The sequence below is a fragment of the Micropterus salmoides genome, unplaced genomic scaffold (genome assembly GCF_014851395.1).
Source record: "Micropterus salmoides isolate LMB-PRFRI ecotype aquatic unplaced genomic scaffold, ASM1485139v1 Ms_hic_scaffold_3192, whole genome shotgun sequence".
Taxonomy (NCBI): domain Eukaryota; kingdom Metazoa; phylum Chordata; class Actinopteri; order Centrarchiformes; family Centrarchidae; genus Micropterus; species Micropterus salmoides.
This window is the reverse complement of record NW_024042476.1, coordinates 1-15516: the sequence shown is the minus strand read 5'-3', so window position 1 is coordinate 15516 and position 15516 is coordinate 1. Positions and strand designations below refer to the sequence as shown.

Sequence of the window (15516 nt, the reverse complement as noted above, 5' to 3'; positions counted from 1 at the left end):
GCATCCCTTTATGACCACAGTGTACCATCTTCTGATGGCTACTTCCAGCAGGATAATGCACCATGTCACAAAGCTCCAATCATCTCAAACTGGTTTCCTGAACATGACAATGAGGTCACTGTACTCCAGTGGCCTCCACAGTCACCAGACCTCAATCCAACAGAGCACCTTTGGGATGTGGTGGAACGGGAGATTCTCATCATGGATGTGCAGCCGACAAATTTGCAGCAACTGCGTGATGCTATCATGTTAATATGGACCAAAGTCTCTGAGAAATGTTTCCAACACCTTGATGAAAGTATGTCACAAAGATTTAAGGCAGTTCTGAAGTTAAAAGGGGATCCAACCCGGCACTAGTGGCCAGTGAGTGTGTGTGTGTGTGTGTGTGTGTGTGTGTTTGTGTGTTTACGAGGCCATCCAGATGAGGAAGGGCAGCTGGACGGCCAGCAGAACGGAGCAGGTGGTCACAGCTCCCAGGTAGAGGAGCAGGCACGCCGCCAGCACCGCCGACACCTTGGCAACACGCCGACTCAGCAACAGCTTCCTCACCGTCTTACAGAACTGATGAAGAGGAGGAGAAGAAGAAGAAGAAGAAGAGAGGGGGGAGTGAGAAAAAAAAGTCAGGGGTTGCTGACACGAGAAAAAGAATTTGAAAAAGGTCGTCAAAATAGCGACCAATTAGATTTCTGTCAATCAACTAATAGTTTCAGCTGCTCTTGTAGAAACTGTTAGTTTGGTAACATCATATATATTTTGAAAGTAACTGAAGCTGTCAAATAAATGTGGTGAAGTAAAAAGTACAATATTTCCCTCTGAGGTGGAGTAGAAGTACATTCTTCTGCTGACATTTTATTTGAGAATTACAGAACATTTGGACTTTTATTTATTGATAGTGTGTTGTGTTCAGTCTATATCTATACATTAGACATTTGGACACCTGTGTGTTTGTGTGTTTAACTGTAATACATGCATGACAACACTTTTCTGCAAACTGATTTCTCCTACACACAGACAAAGTGTTTTCATTAATCAGTGTGAAGCGGCTTTGTGTGCTTGTTCAAAGATGGTTGGTGCAAAAACCCTATTTAGTATAAAGAGTTTTGCAAGAGATGTATGGTGTTTTTGTTTATATGGTTTTGTGTGCAGAGTTTTGCAAAAGCAGCCCATAGATTCAAAAAATGTGCCTAAGCCATCAGAAAGAACTGTAACTCCATTACAGAGTTTACAGTTAAAAGCATAGAACCACTAGATGGAGTCAGTACACTGTCTTGCTGTAACGTTCAGAGTGAGCTTCAGTTCCTACATCAGTATTATCAGTAATCAACTTGAATTTTCTCTCAGGGATCAATAAAGGATCAGCTACACTGTTAATATCTTATTCTGCTGCTATCTGAACGACTCATGACTTCAATCACTGTAAATCTTCTGTTACTCTTGGAGAATCATTTATGAGATGAGATGCCTATTTCCTCTGCACTTATCAGTGGATTCTGTGTGTTCAACGTGTGTTGACGCTGCCTAAAATAGTGGTAAATAGTGTCGCTGTGCTGTTATACGATGCAAGCAGCAGTATAAAGATGGTCTGAAAGAAATTTCCCAACTCACACACCTAGAGACGCTCAGTGGTGGGAAGTAAGTACGCACAGAAACAACAGAGCGTTCATTGAGGTGACTGTTGCTGCAACAGGGAGGCTTAACCCGGTTACAATGGAGGCAGGTCTGATCTGGGATCAGCATTAATCTGCAGCAGCTACAGTACTACTGTGTATCTACAGTATATCACTCTGTGTATATACATTATATCACTCTGTCTATATACATTATATTACTCTGTGTATATACATTATATTATTCTGTGTATATACAGTGTATTACTCTGTGTATATACATTTTATTACTCTGTGTATCTAGAGTATATCACTCTGTCTATATATATTATATCACTCTGTGTATATACAGTATATTACTCTGTGTATATACATTATATTACTCAGTGTATATACATTTTATTACTCTGTGTATCTAGAGTATATCACTCTGTGTATATACAGTGTATTACTCTGTGTATATACAGTGTTTTACTCTGTGTATATACAGAATATTACTCTGTGTATATACATTATATTACTCGGTGTATATACAGAATATTACTCTGTGTATATACAGTGTATTACTCTGTGTATATACAGTGTATTACTCTGTGTATATACATTATATTACTCTGTGTATATACAGAATATTACTCTGTGTATATACAGTGTATTACTCTGTGTATATACAGAATATTACTCTGTGTATATACAGTGTTTTACTCTGTGTATATACAGTGTATTACTCTGTGTATATACAGTGTTTTACTCTGTGTATATACAGTGTACTACTCGGTGTATATTACTCTGTGTATATTACTCAGTGTATATACAGTGTATTACTGTTTGTTGTGCAGTGTCACCTGAAACGTCTGGAAGCTCATGGCGGTGCCATAGCGACAGTACATGACGAAGTGTTCACAGTTGTACCACAGCAGGCTGTAGGGCACGTGGCCCTGCAGCTTCTCCGCCCGCCTGGCCACCTCATCCCCCTGCAGCGCCGCTCGGCTGCACACCTGGACGCAGGAGAGGACAGTTAGTTAGCTGCTGTTACTGCCGTACTACCGCTACTCCTACTCCTTCACTACTGCAGCACCACTGCTACTCTACATCTATACATCAAACTACCAAAGGCTGTAAATCATCTCCAACTTGAGCAGCTACAGCAATGACTTGCACAATAATACACTGGTATTAATGAAATCTAAAAAGGATCATTCTGCAATATGACTTTTTAAAAGTCTTACAAGTATTTTTTGTTAGTACTTCAGTACTTTTACTTAAGTACAGTAAAAGTTGCCATGCAGGTCTTTTACCTCTAGTGAACATTATTGTTTTTCTAATTTTACTTCACTTTTACTTTTACTTGACTACACATATTTACTGGAGTAACAGCAGCAACAGCAAAGCACCACCTGCACCTGGTTTGAGCATCTCTAAGGGAAAACCTCCATCACCTTGTCCATGGTGTTGACGAGTATCTGTGATCCGTAGGCGAAGTCCTCCACTGAGTCCACCCTCACACTGCCACACTGAGGAGAACACACATTTATACTTGATGTATTGATGCTTGGTACCTGCGGCCATAGACCAGAGGTTCCGCTACTTTACTGGATTTTGAAAACTTTCTACTTTTCTTCTATTCGATTTAAGATGGAGGAGGTAAATATTGTTCTATTTGTTCCACTAGATTTCTGTTTCAGCTGGAGTTCATGTTCCTCCCTGCTTCTTCGCTTCTTTTAGTTCTTCCCTGGGAGTCAGTCTTCCTTCCTTCCCTCTGTCCTCTCAGCTCTTAATTATTTCTTTCCCACTTTCCTTCCCCTTGTTCTGCAGGTGATCTGAAGCCACAAAATCCCCCCCAACTAACTTGGAGTAACTCAAGGCCCTCTTAGCTGTAAACCACATCTCACTGTCTCCTTCAGCAGATGGAGTTTGTTTGGTTGTCACAGAAGATTTACTGTAAAGATTAGTAACTCTTCAGCACAGTGAGTTCATTTACTTTTGATTCTTTCTGCTGCTACATTAAAGGATCTGCGTTCTTCTTCCACCACTTTCGACACCGTTTGTGTTGCACAAAAGAAATGTCTGTATAAATGCATTTGTCTCACCAGCCTAACAAAGCACAGCGGAGCTGCTGCACTGAACACTCTCACATCCCCACAAACTCAGCTGGTGCCGTTTCAGCTAAATAGCTGTAAACACCTTCTGAAGATCTCGACCCAAAGAAAATGTCAAACTGGAACTGCTAAGATAAGATCATGCCTCACAGAGCAGATCCTGGGATGAGCAGACGGGATGTTTTGGTACCTTGGCCAGTACTCCCAGGAGGAGCCTGCTGTTGGTGACCATCTGTTTGATTTGAGTCTGGTCACTGGAGACGACGGGCATGATGTCGGGGATGAAATGAGCTACTCTGGGGAGAAGGAAAGGAAAGGAATCAAGAGGAAGAGGAAGAAGAGGGATGAGGAGAAACAGAAAGAAAGACAAAGGCAGCGATTTGGATCAGCATGACTCAAATTTGAGCTCAAAATACATTTAAATGTCCTTTCTGAGGATGACTTGTGGGTAGTAATAACATCAGCATCACTGAAGCTTCAGACTCACCTGCCTCCCCCCAGGTAAATCCCAAAGTGTGTGAACAGAGTCCTGGGAACCTCCAGCAGGTCTCCCCTCTGGAGCTTCAGCTCGCACTTCCTGTCTGTCCTCCCCACTGTCTCTCCATCTGCCTCCTCTTCTTCCGCCGGCCTCTTCTTGTCCTTCACATCGTGTCTCTGCGTGGAGATGAAGAGCAGAGCGAGCAGCTGCAGGGGAAACATGGCGAGAGAAGGAAAGCGAAGCCGTCACCGGGTGGTTTTTATTCTCTGGCTGGGAGGGATTAGTTAATGCTGCCACGGCTGGTCCGGGATCAGAGCTGTGTAGCTTTAGTCCGCACCAGCTGAAGGTCTTGATAGAAAAGCAACAGTTTTAGCAGAGAGTTAGCAACAAATATAGTGAACGAGCAGCATTTCTCAAAGTGAATATTGTTTAAAACACACCTGCTCAGGATAATGACGTCATGGCAGAGGTGGAGGTGAATTCCTGCACCACATTTAGTGAAAAACCAGCATTACAGTGCACAAATACTTTCTATCACAAGTAGAAGTCCTGCTTTTAAGTAAAAATTTTAAAAAGTACCGACATTAAAATATACTTTAAAGCAGGCTGCCAAAAGAAAAAGTACTCATAATGCAGAATGGCTCATTTCTGAATTACATATTTTATATTATTGGATCATAATTAGTGATGCATTTATGTCTTCATCACTTTGGTGTTGCAGCTGGTAAAAGTGAAGCTAATTTACTTTTTATTTAATTACTGGGTGGCTTAATCAATAACACAGTACATCATAACTTACATGTTGATAATATTTAGTCTTAATAATCTAAAGTAACTGAAGTTATCAAATACACATAGTGGAGTAAAATAGTTTGATGTTTTTCCCTCTAGAATGTAATGCAGTTTAAGTAAGTACAAGCAGCTCAAATGAAGTGCATCTTGCAGAGTGGTGAAAGTAGGACTGCAAGGTAAAGGTACTTTATTGTCACGTACACATTCACAAGCAGCCAGAGCTCAGGGAGGCAGCTAAGACTTTCTCAGAGTTTTGCTGAATCGCGTAAAGCTCTGAACAATAGAGAGCTGAGGATTATTACAATTAAGCAACTTCACTGTGACCATTTCTCAATTAAGTTCACACTGTGTTTCTCAACAGCAGCACAGAGAGGGAAAAGGATTATGAGACGGATAAGGACAAGGTGAACACAGCATTTCAGACTTTTATAGCCTACGTATTGCTGACGGAGTATAAAGTACACTCACTACTTCAGTATGAAAGTCCTTTTTTTTTGTTCCTCCACTGCATTTGTTTTCATATTAATCTGCTGAAGGAGGAGAGTTTCTCTGAGCTCACCTTCCTGCAGGGTTTATGACATCACAACTAGTTTGGAGCCAATCACATTCCAGTATCAAACTCACACATATGTGAGGTCGAGACTTGAAGCCTCCAGGTCCCAAACACAGAGAGTGGACTGTGACCAGCTGTTAAACGTTTTTTCACCAGGGAGGAACCACTTTCTTTTGCAGAAAAAAAAACATTTGAGACTGAATTATAATTCAAAGCAGTGTTTCTGTGTGTCCTAAAACATACTCGAGACATGACCTCTGACCTCTGGGTGTCCAAAGACAGAAAATTCTAAAGAAGTTTAAATCAAAAAGAGAATTTAGTGGGTTTTTTGTTTCTGATTTCACAAGATGTTTCTGTGCCAGGTCACTGCTCTGCACTGTGAATGTACTCTGTGCAGGACACGGCTTGCTGTTCATGCTGTTGTAATTCCTAGAGTCTGCCAGTAGAGGGAGATGAAGGTCACAGATGTACAGGAGGACTGTACTAAATATTTCCATGAGTAAGACCCTTTCAACTGTCCTGAAATGTGACTTTACATCTAAGAAACTTCAACAAGAGATTATTGTGGAGCACAAAATATAATTTAAAATATATTATAATTATATTTAATAAATTTTATGAAGTAATTTTTACAGATATGTAATTCGCTTTACAAAATAACCTCCAGTGAACACGTAATTCTAAATTAATTATCTTTACATGGAAAATATATGGAATAAAAATGTGAAATTTCACAATACTACTTATCCTTAATTATCCTGGGGGGGGGGGGGGGGGGGGTGTTCAATCTTTTGCATGTTTAAATCTCTAAAGAAGCATTGTTGTTAGTTTGATGTACTTTCTGCACAATCTGCTACAAAACAATGACTAAAACTGTGCTTGCTGCACAATGTTCTGAACAAGAGCTATATAAACACAAATTAATGTTTATTAATATTTTGGAACAGTCTCCTTGGTATTTTACTGCCCTTTACAGCACAACGTGGCCCTGAGGCAACACTACACTCCCTCGGTGGAGGAGTGACCATTTTAATAATTGATACATTATCAGACTTAATCCCTCAAATAAATAGGATGAAACTGTCACTTTATGAAAAACCATCATGTGTGCATCAGTAGAGGGTTATAATCCGTGTGTATTATTAGGCTATAACCAATAAGATGTTGCTGAAAAAGAATTAAAATTTCACTTATTTATTGCTTTATTATTTATCAAATAATTAAAATAAACTGTAAATATCAGAGTTCTTTTAGGATTCTTCTGTTTGTAACCTTTTCAATTTCTAAAGAAACCTACTGATTTTAATGCCAAATGCTGCATTTAATTAAAATTGTCAAACTGAAGGTCCAGTTCAGACAAATAAATGGTTTGATTTACCAGAAAATTACTGAGAGGACCAAACAAAAGTTGAATTTCAATACAAAGACCAAAATTTAGCGTTAGCTGTTGCTCCTCTTCACTGATGACGACTTATATTATTGCCTCAATTTAAACTTCTCAGAGTCACAGAATTCAACAAGTCCTTCGTAATTCCACTTCCTTTATTTACATATAAAACAGAGTATAAAGTGTTACAGAGTCATAAAAAATAAATTCTGTACAAAAGTTTGTGACTGTTAGAGAACAATCAGGTTGTGAAAGGATATCTACAGATATTTACAGAAGAGCTTCACAGTGCAGATGGGCTATACAGAGATATTCTGGATGTGTCCCGTGTGCTTTAGTACCGTCAAGATGGCCGCCACAGAGTCAGAGTTTCTCAGTGTAAATATGTTAAAAGGTGTAGGGTGTTCATTCTAGACCTTGGAAACAGTAGTTTTTCCAGGGCTTTCAAGGACGCGGGATGCAGTTAAAAGCTCTGGAAAAAGCTGGTGAGTCAACCTTAGTTTCGGGCTCCTTGAAGAGCCAAGAAAAGTTTAAAATTTTCTCCAAATAAACTACAAAAAAAAGCAGGTTTTCTTTCCTTTTAAGGAAGTCGTTTAAGAGTTGATTTTTTTTTAGAAATAAGAGGCTTTCGCAGGACTGCAATGTGAACTGCTGGGTAAATAAAAGTTCATTAATTTATTTGTCAGAGACCTGAAACGTCTCATTCATATATACTCTGGTTCAAAAACAAGATGTTCTCAGTATTTCTGCAAGTAAATATAGAATAACACCAGACTTTGCTCTCCCAGTACCGCCGCCTGTTTGTCTAACAGAAGCTTTAAATGACATAAACTGGCCTGATTGGACAGATTGGACAGCCAATCAGGACTGTGATGCTTTTACCTGTGTCTTTATTAAAAGACAGCTCACATTATGTGAAAGTGAAATACTATAACGAATCCATCTGAAGCAACACTTTTAAACTGGTCACTCCGACTCTGCGGTTTCCAGACGTGTCATGTGATGTTGGTGAAATGATTACGAGTGACAAGCCGCCATACTGGAAGACGACAAAGGTTATTTCCTAAAATGACTCCTTCAAAACAAAACCTGCAGCTTATTACATGATCTTTGGTCTCTTTAACACCGTATTTTAAAGTTTAAAAAACACCTTTCACTGTTTTAAAGTTGTTTCTAAGTGCTCACCACCTTGTGGGTGGGACTAGGTGATTTTTTGTCTTTTCTGCCATTTTAATGTATTTCTTTTTATTGGTTCAGTCCTGGTTGCTAATGTCGCTCACCCTAACTACGCTGATCTTCTTCTGTTCGTTCTAAACTACAACAAGAGTGTTTAGGTTCAGTCACTATTGCGATATTAACAATAAAATGTAGTGCGATAACTACTTCCTGTCTTTCGATCTTCCAACATGGCGGCCCAGCCTGAATTGAGCCAGCGGTGAGTCTCAAACGCTGACGCCGAGCTTCTAGCTGCACATCCATAGCGTGAAGGGGATGAGGAGGGTGGGCAGGGCGGTGCAGGAGGATATACCCAAACACACCATGGACAGGAGTCCCAGCAGCGCCGTCAGGACAATGTTACGCTGGTCCTGGATCAGCGACTTCAGCCACTCACAGAACTGCAAGAGGAGAAACATTTAAATTGTTAATTTGAAAGAAAAACAGATTAGATTTTTGATTGTAATTTCGCTTGATAAACAACTTAAACAATTATACAAATCATCAATATTGATGGGCTACCTCTCATCCAGCTTTAGGTACACCTCGTTTTCAAAGGTAGGAGCTCTAATGCTTAACCTTTAAGCTAACACAAACAAGAAGTACTTAAAGTGCTGAAATGAGCCACTACACTCCGCTGATGAAGACCATGTGATATGGTCGAATGCTCCGGGGGGGAAGGACCGCTTACTTATGCAGATTTCTCTTTGTGCTTTTCCAAACATTCCCTTCTCTCACTGAGCTAACTTCTTGTAAAAGCATCAAGAATATAATTGACCTGTTCTTTATTTTACTTTGGGCCCCCCCTGAGGCCCCTGTAAGAGCTCACGTTGCCCCCCCCCCCCGCCCCCAACCTTTTTTAATGAACCTGTAAGAAGCAGACTTGGCTCCTGGACTGCAGGCAGGTCAAATGTTTAGGTTAGCAGTTACAGGAAGTGAAACTCGATGAGGGGAAGCTCTCTCTGCAGCAGGAGGGTGAGCCACAGAGTCTGAGTGGACAAACGGGCCACACGCCCCCCTCACATCCCCCACGTTCCTACACTCAGAAAGACGTCCGCACACTAAGTTAGAGTCAAACGCCCAACTGTGGTTCTTTCTTGCCGATGGTCTGTCTTAAAATGTAATTTTATCACAGGTACAAATATATAATCTGCATTACTGTACTTGAAATAAACTAGTTCATGAAGTCTGGCCAACTTTAAATTAGTTGAACTGTGACCCTGAGTTGTGCTGACTCCTGCAAGAACAACTGAAGGCTGCTGAGATAAAAGATGGATGACAAATTAGCAAAATGTATTTTTAGGAAAATGTTCGACTTTGCTTTTTTTGTGCAATTGCCGTTCAATATATTTACATTCTGGGATTATCTCTCCATACAATTAGTGGTAGTCCGCCAATGCTTTGCTGGGTTCAAATGACCTACAGACGAATGAGGGTTTGACAGGAAACTATGTGTAATCCAGTGTTACTGTTTGTAATTTGATATCAGCCTCACTTTTTCCTCTCCTGCAGCTGTATCAGAGCTGGGTTGAGTTTTCTGCTAACGCTAACACAACACTTCCTTCTGCTGCTGCTGCTTCACATTAAAGGTACTGGATGAACATGGCTTGGCTTTGATTGTGAAGCAGCCACAGGACACACAATGCTTTTACTTGTTGCTGAGCATCTACAAAACAAGACGGCAACGGCAATTTAGATGACATTGTTGTCAGCTATTTACAGAATCGCCAAAGAGTCTTTGAACCACCTGGATGAGGAAAAAAACTGTCTGCTGAGTGATAAAAAAAAAACATTTAATACCATTTCCCAAGCTGTGCGTCTGCTTAAAAACCAAGACAAAGATGGCAGCCCACCGGCTACCAAAGTCTTAACTTGGGAAACGGGTCAAAGGTCTTTTTTATTATTCAGTGGACGGATTATTTTTTCATCCAGATGGTTAAAAGTCTTTGAAGAGTCTGGAAACCCCCTTTTAAACAGCCTTCTGGCTTTTTCAAACATCACCGGTTAATTATCTTCTAGAGAAACTGATGGTTACGTCTGAATGTATGCTGACAGATGAGAGACACAAACCGGGGCTCAGTGCCCTCCTTCATCATCATCAGTCGGGATTGACTCTGACTTGCTGCTGCGGTTTTGGTTCCTGGCAGGGGGCTCCGGTCTGAATGCAGCTCTTGTTCTCTCTCTGGACTTTTCCGAGGAGAGGCCCAGATTTTCCTCTTGTTTAAAAACAGTCTCACAGGCTGAAACACTCCCAGCTTCAAGCTGAGTACAGAATTTGACCCTCCTTTTAAATTGTAATCTTTTACACCTGAGCAATAAGACGGTGGAAGAAGTAAACAGATCATTTACTCAAGTCAAAGAATCATCACAACTATGTAAAAATTACTCCATAAGTACATTAGTATTATCAGCTAAATGTAGCCTACTTAAAGTATTCCCTCTGACATTATTACATTGTTAATACTGATGCATCAACGTTAGGGCTCACTCTAACATTCACTGTTAAGTAAAGAACTGATCTTTACTCAAATCTGTATTTTGCAAGCCCATCATATGGTTTTATACACAATCTTAATCTGAAAAGTTAGTAGTAATAATATCTTTCAGGTAACTGTAGTACAGTACAAAGTACTGATAAGTAGTGGATAAGAAGTATAAAGCAGCAGAAAATGGAGATAATCGAGTAAAGTAAATCTTAGTTCAACACCAAATCTGCTTGTAGAACATCTGTAATAGTTTTTTTTATTTTAGGTTTCTGTAAAACAGATATCTTAAGACATGGGACACTTTTATAAAAGCAGCAATCAGATCTGTGGTTTCCTGCATGGGGTCATGTGCAGGCTATGATCCATTTTAATTTCTCTACTTCCACAAACGGTTCGCTATTCTCCCCCAAACCTCCCCCACAGGAAAGCACTCCCTTTCAGACCTGATGCAGAAAATAGACACACCTTCACAGATCTCGACAGCAGCCCGCGAACAGACTACAATTACAGCCTAATCCAGAACAGACCGGTCTTTCTGCAGTTTCCGAGGCTGCACGATCCGACACACTGCAGCAGGCCACCCTTTGTTAAAGCTCAAGGGTGCGTAAAAACGCACGTGTTGGGGTCGCTTCACTAAACCAGAATAAAAAGTTCTGCACCTTCAGATACACCGAGATGAGTTTAAATTATTGTGTGTAATAAATGTGATTATAGCAGGTGGGAAACACAAAGGCAACTTGCAGGAAGTTTAGATGCAAAGTAAATGAATGTTCCACTAATGCAAATTTATTTAACGTCTTCAGATTGAATATATGCTGCTTCTTGGTTTAGATTATGTCTCCATTATGACGTTTAAACCGCGCAAGAACAGCTAAAGATTTGCTGTTATGAAGAAACGCCATCTGTCTGCGGCGCTCTGCACCACAACAAACTGCTGTCACTCTGCGTGGCTAGTGTGAAAATGCTGAAAGTGCATCAGTGTGAAAAGTAGAAACCAGGAAGAACCTTAGATCGATTTAACTTACGCGCGCAAGACCTACATCAAAGCATCCGCCTGCAGCCCTGCGCGTAAAAACTGTTAAAGCACGCGTAAAAAGCGCCACCCGGTGCCGGATTCTCACCTTGTCGGTCTGCAGGCTCTGCGCCGTGCCGTAGCGGCAGAAGGTGACGAAGTGCTCGCAGTTGTTCCACAGCAGGCTGTAGGACACGGCGCCGACCAGCCGCTCCGCCCGCCGGGCCACCTCCTCTCCGGACAGCGGACTCCGGCCCACTGCCCGGTCCATGGCGTTGAGCAGGATCCCGGATCCGTACGCGAAGTCCTCCACCGAGTCCACCCGGATGCTGGCGCGCTTAGCGAGCACCCCGAGCACGAGCCGCTTGTTGGTCACCATCTCCTGGATCTGCCGGCTGTCGGCGGTCACCACTGGCAGGATGTCCGGGATGAGGTGCGCCACCCGGTTGTCGCCCAGGTAGATGCCGAAGTGGATGAAGAGAGTCCGCGGGACCTCCAGCAGGTCTCCCCGCTGGAACTTCTGAGGAGCTCCGGCGGGCTGCGCAGGAGGTTCATCCCGGTCACAGCGCCTGGTGAGCGGCGGGTCTCCGCACTCTTTGCCCGGAGGAGGCAGAAGGCTGGAAAGCTTGATGTGGGCGAGGAGGAAGAGCTTCTGCAGGAGGAAGGTGAGCGTGTCCAGCATGACTACAAAACACCAGAGGAGAGAAAACTACAGAGGAAGAAGAAGACGGAGATCTGTCTCTGTTTGATTTCTGTTTTTGGGTCCCTCCTCTGGCCTCTGGTTCCCTGTGTGCCCCCTCTCTACGGTCTGAAGAATTTTCCTCCTCCAGGGATATTTGGAGACTGGAGGGAGGAGGACCGCGTGACGTCATGACCACAGAGACAGACTGGATGAGGGGGGAGAGAGAGAGAGAGAGAGAGAGAGCGTAAAAGTGAAAGGAACAGAAAAGGGAGGAAAATAAACACACTGACATCGAGATTTACTAAAGAGTTGCTTGCCGAGGTTCAAACAAACCTGACTTTGTTTTATCAGAAAAAGGTTACCTTTGCTGTAACCACCACAGCTGTGTTAGCAATAAATAAAACAGATATGGACGATACAGTTATTCACTAAAACGGCAATGTTAGGCTATATAAATGTTATATTTAAAGCACATTTCATTCAAATGAGTAAAAACAGTTCAAAAGCATACAGCAACAAGAAGCATGTACAAACAAAAGGGTCTCTAGCTGTGCTGACTTGAGTTTTATCCCAGCAACAGATCTTCTGTTCAACAAAATCCAGGTCACTGCAGTAAATTTAAATGAGTTTGTGACCGCAGCTCACTCTGCAGTCAACAGGAAACTGGACACACTGAACCACCTGGACGTCGCTCATTGCAGCCAACTGCCTCGACGCGCTGGGTTACGGAGGTGAAAGAAGGCAGTCAGGGAAGTTTGTTTTATGTGGGAGTTAAAGGACTTATTCTGCAGGATACTGAAAAGGAGGAAAATAGATGATAAAGCAGGGTAGGCTTTAGGGCGGGGATGTCACAAGAACCGATACACCAGTACCAAGTCCATACCAAAATTCTGAAAACATGGTGATACTGGTTTTGCTAGGTACAGGTGGTACCGGAGATCCAACATGTGGAAATAGCGACCAGTACAGCTGCAGCGACAGCTGCCTCCAGTCATCAAATAGAGAAGAGTATGCAAACCGGGGAAGTTAGTTAATGACTTTCACCTGTGAACTCCCTCCCTGATCGTTTGCCTGTGCATTTAAACCCTCAGTTCAGTTCTTGTCGTCAAATGTTGAGTGTTCCTGCCTGTTCTTTATTTCATGGATTTATTCCTGGCGTTTGGATTATTTCTCAGCCCTGTTCTGGATAATTACTCTGTCTGTTTGGAGATGCCTTTGTTTGTACTTTTTACCTGCTGTGTTCCTGAGTAAGCCTGTTTAAAGTTGCTAAATAAATCTTTGGTTTGAACCGCATCCTTCTTGTCATCATCTGCATTGAGTCCACACTTCAGTTTACTGCTTATTTCACTCTACTAACCACAACAGAGATTCCTCAAAGTGGAGCAGGAGGACAGGGGTGGTGCCATCTAAATCTTTAGATAATGTGTCTCTGAGGTGTTTGGCCCCCCAGTACAATAGCTTCAGTTTAAGAGAAGAAAATTGCAGGGCATCCAGGTTTTATATTTACATACATTTAGCTGACACTTTTTATCCAAAGCGACTTACAATTGCTATACATGTCAGAGGTCACACGCCTCTGGAGCAACGAGGGGTTAAGTGTCTTGCTCAGGGACACAATGGTGGATGAGTCACAGTGGGGGATTAAACCTGGGTCTCTCACACCAAAGGTATTTGTCTTATCCACTGCTCCATCATCACCCCATGTTTACACATACTGGCTTAATCAACAGATATAATTTGGTATCATCTGCATAACAATGAAGGTTTATGTCAAGTTTCTTGATGATATAGCCTAAAGGAAGCACACATAAGTTGAATAGGATTGGTCAACTTTGGCGTGCATGGAGGATTCATCGTTGTACAAATTGAGACTTATCTGATCAATTGGGCGTAAACCAGAGGGAAATTCAGATCAGGCTCTCCGGCAATCTCTGATGTGGTCAGAGCATTCTGACTTTGTGCAAAGGTACAAGGTGTAAGCTGAACTGCAGCAGAGATCCACACAGACTTGCAATGTGTGGATGAATGGTGACTGTCAGAAGAGCTATAAATAGACACCGTGCACACAAACATGAAGCAAATAGTGCTATATTGCTCAACAAATGTTTCACAAGGGCCAGACAGACTGTGAGCAACTGGAGTGGAATATTTCACTGGCCGCTGATTTAGCATGGGAGGATCTGGGGCTGTGGGTTACAGCTAGTATGGAAGACCACTGGTGGCAAGAAACGCAAACATCAGCCGGCCAATAAAAAACAATGTGCACTAACATTCAATGCAGAAAGAAGTTCAATTAGTGTCAAAACAAACACACAAAAAGTAGTTTCGTCTATAAAATAAAAAAAGCCAATTATTTTAAAAGTCGACAGCTAATCGATTAATCCTTGCAGCTCTACTGACAGCTGACTCACATGAATTTGCCTTCAACTCTGTGGCTCAAGCAAATATGAGAGAATAATGCTTGGAGATTAACTGGTAGTAATAACGCATGGCTATCGTCCATGTAAGGAACCAGACGAGGTTAACCTGAAGGGGGGGGGCACTGTCATATGCAGATAATGTTGACCAACAATCCTTATCCTTTGCGGGGTCCCGGGGGGCTGGAGCGATCCCAGCTTTTGCTAAGAGGTCACCAGTTCATCACAGGGCTGACGAGATAAACAACCGTTCACACCTAAGGGCTCCAGTGAACCTATAAATCTGCATGTCTTTGGAATGAGGAACATGCAAACTCCACACAGAAAGACCCAAGCAACTCAAACCCGGGAACCTTTTTTCTGTGCAAGCCCCTGCACCAGCATGCCGACCTTTAGTGCTGGTCCTATTATCTTCTTTTGGGTGCCAATCACAGTGAGCCTGCAGCACTATCAACAAGATAAGGCAAGGCAAGGCAAGTTTATTTGGATAGCACTTTTCAACATCAAGGCAATTCAAACTGCTTTCCATAAAATAAAAACAACACAGGGAAATAAAAATGTCAAAAGATTTAAAATTTAGTATACCTGTTTGTTTACCCATAATCCTAACAGTTTTGAAGAATCTTAAAATTTTTTCTAAAATGGTTTATGAATAATCAGGCTTTCCACCTTCCATTTTTTTATTTCCCATCTCTCACACCAGTCAAACCTGATACCTCTTTATCATACGGTATTTATATTTATTTCCTCTATTTGTGCTCGACACTGTGAATCCAGATTGTTTGCGC

General features: G+C 41.9%; 2 protein-coding genes across 2 annotated transcripts; both read right to left on the bottom strand.

Moving 5' to 3' along the window:
• Nucleotides 1–405: 405 nt before the first annotated feature.
• On the bottom strand, nucleotides 406–4527 carry LOC119884111 (lecithin retinol acyltransferase-like). The gene is made up of 6 exons (XM_038694586.1): nucleotides 4335–4527; nucleotides 4194–4283; nucleotides 3897–4002; nucleotides 3047–3121; nucleotides 2453–2605; nucleotides 406–561 (listed from the first exon to the last, which is right to left on the bottom strand). Exons 1-6 carry the CDS (start codon nucleotides 4403–4405, stop codon nucleotides 406–408), a joined length of 651 nt encoding a protein of 216 aa, XP_038550514.1. The 5' UTR covers nucleotides 4406–4527.
• A 2526-nt stretch (nucleotides 4528–7053) lies between these two features.
• LOC119884110 (lecithin retinol acyltransferase-like) lies at nucleotides 7054–12424 on the bottom strand. Its single transcript, XM_038694585.1, has 2 exons — nucleotides 11739–12424; nucleotides 7054–8532 (listed from the first exon to the last, which is right to left on the bottom strand). Exons 1-2 carry the CDS (start codon nucleotides 12309–12311, stop codon nucleotides 8380–8382), a joined length of 726 nt encoding a protein of 241 aa, XP_038550513.1. The 5' UTR covers nucleotides 12312–12424; the 3' UTR covers nucleotides 7054–8379.
• Between the last annotated feature and the right edge of the window lie 3092 nt (nucleotides 12425–15516).